We start from the raw sequence: 5,571 nt of genomic DNA, 5'->3' as shown, positions 1-5,571 counted from the left end.
TGCTGATGGTGCAAAACCTGTGAGTTACACGGACCATAGACAATCAAAAGTGAGATACGGTACCACAGACACTATTATAGGTACTCGTCTGCATGTTATGAAGTTTATACTCAAACTTGATAAAGATGTGGATATTTATCGAATAAAAAAACTTACTATTTAAATTGTTGTTATGATTTATCCTTCAAAAATAAAAGACCAAGGTAAAAATAAATAGATATTTATTACAATAAATTTGACATAATCATCCACACACGGATGAGTTGGTTATATTATTCACCATATTCACAGTTTCATAGTTCATATCTCCACCTCCACTATTGTTATATTGTTCTTGAAATAGTTGAACAGCATGTCTGAGCGCTGACAATCCTCCAGCACTCTCGTTTAAGTAATCATACTCTAGTAAATATCCCACAATACAATCGTACCTTCTCATTTGCACAGCATTGTAAATGATTAAAGAAAACATGACCAAGTAAAGAAACGGAACAATACAATTTACTATAAAATCTAACATACTTTATTTTTTTCACACCAATTAGCCAGCTTAAAACAATTCTTTCTAGCACATTGCTGATTTCCATCCATATGCATTTCAATAAAACATCCCTCATTTGTAGTTAATCTTTTTAACGAGGGACAACCATAAAGTTCCAGATTGACCACGCAATTTCCCTTAGGAAGAAAACTGGTTAAGTAAGATGCCTTTTGCGCACCCTTGGTGTACGCAAGGGGTACAAAGATAAATGATAAATAAATAACCGAAGGACCAGGCGGTTTATGATGATTGAAATTGCTATATATTACAAAAAAGGAGAACTCTCCCGTTCGCCCGTTCTACCTGGCGACCAAAGGCTGACTGCCTACCCTCGTGCCGGAACACGTGGGGGCAGTTACAAAATTTGACTTAACACCAAATTTGACTTACTCTTTTAACAAAGGAAGAACGAATTGAACTGGCGGGAACCCAAACTAGATTACAAAGACTTCAAACATTCCGCCCACCTTCTCTTCGCAGAAGAGAACCATTACATAACAACAACAAAAATATTTAAATGAACATAGATTTTAAACTCTGATTACAATATTCATTTTAAAATTATTAGATTATTCACTGGTCTTTTAAGCACCGTATTTGCAGTTTGAATTGTCACAACTTGGACATATCCATCATCACCCGGGTGAACTTTTATTACTCTGGCTAGTTGCCAACGCGCTGGTGGAGTGTTGTCGTTGCAGGCAATCACGAGATCCCCAGCCTTGATGTTTGGGGTTGATGTTGCCCATTTCTGTCGTTGTTGTAGAGATTGCAAGTACTCCCTCGACCAGCGTCGCCAATAATGCTGAAGCATTTGCTGTACCATTTGCCATCTCTTTAAAGTCGGAATATTTTCCTCAATTAATGCTGGCTCTGGAATTAGATAAGATGAAGATTGAATTAAAAAATGAGCAGGAGTCAACGCTTGGATATCATTAGGATCATCTGATAAGGGAACAAGCGGGCGGGAATTCAAACATGCTTCCACTTGACATAATAGAGTTGACAGTTCCTCGAAAGTCAACTTTGTTTCCCCGATAACCCGTCTTAGATGATGCTTTGTTGACCTTACTGCCGCTTCCCAGATCCCAACAAAATGTGGGGCTGTGGGGGGATTGAAACGCCACTCCGTTCCATTAGATGCTAAGGCCTCAGCGAAGGTGCGGGTGAAGTTGGAAGATCTCTGGAACAGTTCTTTTAATTGTCTGTCAGCACCCACAAAATTAGTTCCCTTGTCACTTAATAACAAGGAGCAATGACCTCGTCTCCCAACAAATCGTCGGAACGCTGCAATAAATGCTTCAGAAGTGTAATTAGAAACTGCTTCCAAATGCACAGCACGAGTGCTCAGACATACAAAAACACATATGAAACCTTTGTATGAACCTCTACACTTTCCTGGTGAGGTCTTAATGCTCACAGGTCCAGCATAATCAACACCAGATTTTGAGAAAGGTCTGTTAGGCATTGTTCTGTATTGTGGCAAATTACCCATGATTTGATATGAAGTACTTTTTCGGTAACGTTGGCACACAACACATTTATGGATTATCTCTTTGATTTTCTGCCGTCCTTTCAATACCCAGTACTGTGTGCGTAGTGTTGTAAGAGTTAGCTGTACCCCACCATGCAGTGTACGCTTATGGCAGCCTTCGATGATTAAGCGTGTGAAAGGATGATCACTGGGTATGATCAACGGATGTTTCTCATCCTCAGAAAGTAATGAATGCTTTAATCTTCCTCCCACTTTTAATAACTTTTGATCAATAATTGGCGTTAACCTGATAAGCACACTGTTCTTAGGAATAATTTCACTTTTCTCCAAGATCGAAATTTCTTTAGAAAATGATTACCGCTGTGCCATGTATACCAACAATAAACGAGCTCTGATAACTTCACTTGGATTCAAAATTACATCAGCATTCATTAATTCAACATTAAACCATGATGCAATGAAAATTGGATGCACTAGTTTTTTTGCTTGTAGAAAACGTATCACATAAGCCATGACATGCACTGAAGTTTTTAGATTAGAGTACTTTTGAAAGACATTAAAGCCACTAGCTTTAATTGTTGCAGTATTTGTTGATAAAACAATAGGAATTTTAGATTGTTCATTATTTCTTCTATTAAAAACTGTTTTTGGCCATAGTTGGTCACACTTAGAGAGCCAGTCCGGTCCTGACCACCTAGGCACTTTGATACTTGAGATTTGAGGTAAATCGCTGTATAAAGTTTCCCATTGCTCAGCTTCCGTTCGAGGCAAAGGTTCATCCCAATCTATCTTAAGGAGCCAAAGTTTTTGAAGAAAGATTTTTGAAGTAATTATCACTGGCGCAATCCAGCCTAATGGATCAAATAGTTTAGCTACCTTGGATAGCACTAATCGTTTAGTCCATTGCTCTACCTTTTGATCAATTTTAGCATTGAAGTTAAAACAGTCTTCACTGGGTTGCCAATTAAGTCCCAAAACTGCAAATATTGATTCATTCGCAAAGAGTGATCAGGTTCACTGGCTAATAACTCTTGTGGCAACCAATGAAGTAGAGTAGAACTATTTGAATGCCATTTGCGAAGGGAAAAACCGCCCACCATGCACAAATTAATGACATCTTTTTGCTTAGCCAATGCGGTGTGAATCTCATGATCATCTTGTTGAATCGTAAATACAGCTGAAGTGTGCGGAAGGACCGCATTTGTCTCACCAGATAAGATCCACCCTAGGGCTGTGGCCATGGCAATCGGATGGTTTGCTTCCCCTTTGACGACTCTACCTTCCACGACTCGGGCGTGCACCGCGGCTCCAAGGAGTAGATCGATTTGTCCAGCCTGGTAGTATTTGGGATCAGCAAGCTCCAACTCCTTTAGATGAGGCCAGTTATCCCTGGTTAGAAGACTCGGTTTGTACAACGTTACCTTGGGTACCACCAGAGCTTCAGTGTGACAGCTAAAAGTAGACATGAATCTTGGCTTAATTATAACACTAACAGAGCCTTTGCATTTCATATGAAGACTGTTACCAAGTCCACTGACAACCACCGAAGCTGATTTTTTATCAAGTCTAAGTCTTTGACAAAGTGATTCCGTGATGAAACTAGACTGAGCGCATTGATCAAGTAACGCTCTAGCTAACACAACATTTCCATGAGGTCCTTGCACTTTTACCCACGCAGTGGAAAGAAGTACTGTCTCAGGCTTGCTATCGATCACATTAGTTAGTTTACGTTCGATAGATTCTTCAGTAAAAACAGGAAATGAGCTTGTTGATTGGTTCGTCACACAGTTTTTCGAAGATTCAGAATTAGTTGAAGGCTCATGTAAAAATGTATGATGCTTTTTATGGCAAACCTGACATCTCTTCTTTGATATGCAATTTCTCAAAACATGTTGTCCAAAACAATTGAAACAAAGATTCTTAGAAAGGACAAATTCCTTCCGTTGCTCTACTGATTTATCACGAAAAGTTTCACAATACGCCAACCAATGGCTGCGGCCACACAAAGCACACAAGGGATTTTTCATTACGGTTGGTCCGCCCATATGAAAACTCTTTGATTTGTATGATCCACTCTTTTCATGAAATTGACGTCGCTGTTGCATGTCCTTGGGAGATCCCGAAGATTGTTTATTACCACAACTTTCCAGATTGTCCAAACTCATTATTTTTGTTTTTAGGAAATTTTTAAGCATCTCATAAGTAGGAGGTGCAGTTGAATTCTCTAATTTAATTTCCCAATCACGTCGCGTTTGTGGGTCTAATCTCCTTTCAGTTATAAATACAATTAAATCATCCCAATGACATACTGGACGTCGCAACGCTTCAAGTGAGAGCAAGGGGTTCACTGTGCCGGCATAAATGCGGCGTAATTCAGATGCTGACTCGTTTTGCATCGATTTAAGATCAAACAGCGCAGCAAGGTGAGCACTAGTTATGCGTCTATTATTCTCGTAATAATTTTGCAAAGATTGCCACGCAAGAGTAAAATTTTCTTCTGTGATAGGAATAGTTCGTACCAGGTCAGCAGCTTCACCAGAAAGACAGCTTAACAGATATTGCAATTTTGCAACCTGCGAAATATCTTTGCGATCTATTATCATAGACTTCAGGAGATCTCGAAAAGTTTCCCAATTTCGGAAATCACCTGAGAATTTAGGTAACTCCGGGACAGGTAATCTAACAAGGTGATCACCCTCACTATGGGAAGTTTTATTCTCACCATTCCGTTCACTTTTACTTGATGCTGATACAAGGTTTATCAGAAATTCTTCAAACTCACCCTTTCGTTGTAAGTACACTTCCTCAGCATTATCTAGGAAATGAGAGCAAATATAATCATGCTGTAAATCTAAATATTCACTTTCAAGTAATTGTTCATGAGCATCATTAATTTTTTGCCAATAATTGTCAATGCACTCCATTCGAACCTTGCAAGATCCGCGATTCATTTTTGTAGCACCTTCTTTTTTAAAGTTTATGAAGGAATTATTAATTTTCCTTAGATAAGTCTTTTGCTTTTCATAAAAGCCTTCCATTTTGATATGTCACTCAGTCAATCAGATTAGATAGTTCTGCTTGAGTTCGGCAAAATTGCGTTCACAATATAACACTTTGATATCATTTACTTAGGTTAAGCCACATTAGCTAGATAAGATTTTCAATTTAGATGAAACTTGCTAAGTGACTTGGGCGTTATATAGATAAATTGAAACAATCTTACTGATTTTCTGATGACTGCTAGCCCCAAAGACGCCCTCTGTTGTCGATGAACGATGCATTCGTAGACGTCCGATGATAGTACGAGCGGGGATGAGTCAGCCGTTGCAAGGACGACGGCACGATGCACTCCTTCCCCCTCCGATTTCCTCTTCTCCGAGCTGCTTTGAAGAGCTGTCTCTCGTGCCTCCGTCATGAGCCTCACGGTAGATAGGGATGACCAGCGGGACTTCTTTTTCGTCGATGAGTTCCATTAGTCCGCCGATACGATTTTTCTCCGATAAACGATAATTATATGAAACATTGACCGCCAAGA

General features: G+C 39.4%; 1 protein-coding gene across 1 annotated transcript; it reads right to left on the bottom strand.

The window, feature by feature from the left end:
- Positions 1-291: 291 nt before the first annotated feature.
- On the bottom strand, positions 292-4,863 carry LOC124158434. Its single transcript, XM_046533519.1, has 2 exons — positions 3,247-4,863; positions 292-1,414 (listed from the first exon to the last, which is right to left on the bottom strand). Exons 1-2 carry the CDS (start codon positions 4,637-4,639, stop codon positions 1,092-1,094), a joined length of 1,716 nt encoding a protein of 571 aa, XP_046389475.1. The 5' UTR covers positions 4,640-4,863; the 3' UTR covers positions 292-1,091.
- Positions 4,864-5,571: the final 708 nt, after the last annotated feature.

The sequence above is a fragment of the Ischnura elegans genome, chromosome 5, assembly GCF_921293095.1.
Source record: "Ischnura elegans chromosome 5, ioIscEleg1.1, whole genome shotgun sequence".
NCBI lineage: Eukaryota > Metazoa > Arthropoda > Insecta > Odonata > Coenagrionidae > Ischnura > Ischnura elegans.
Note: the sequence above shows the minus strand (reverse complement) of the source record. Positions and strands in the feature narration are given on the sequence as shown.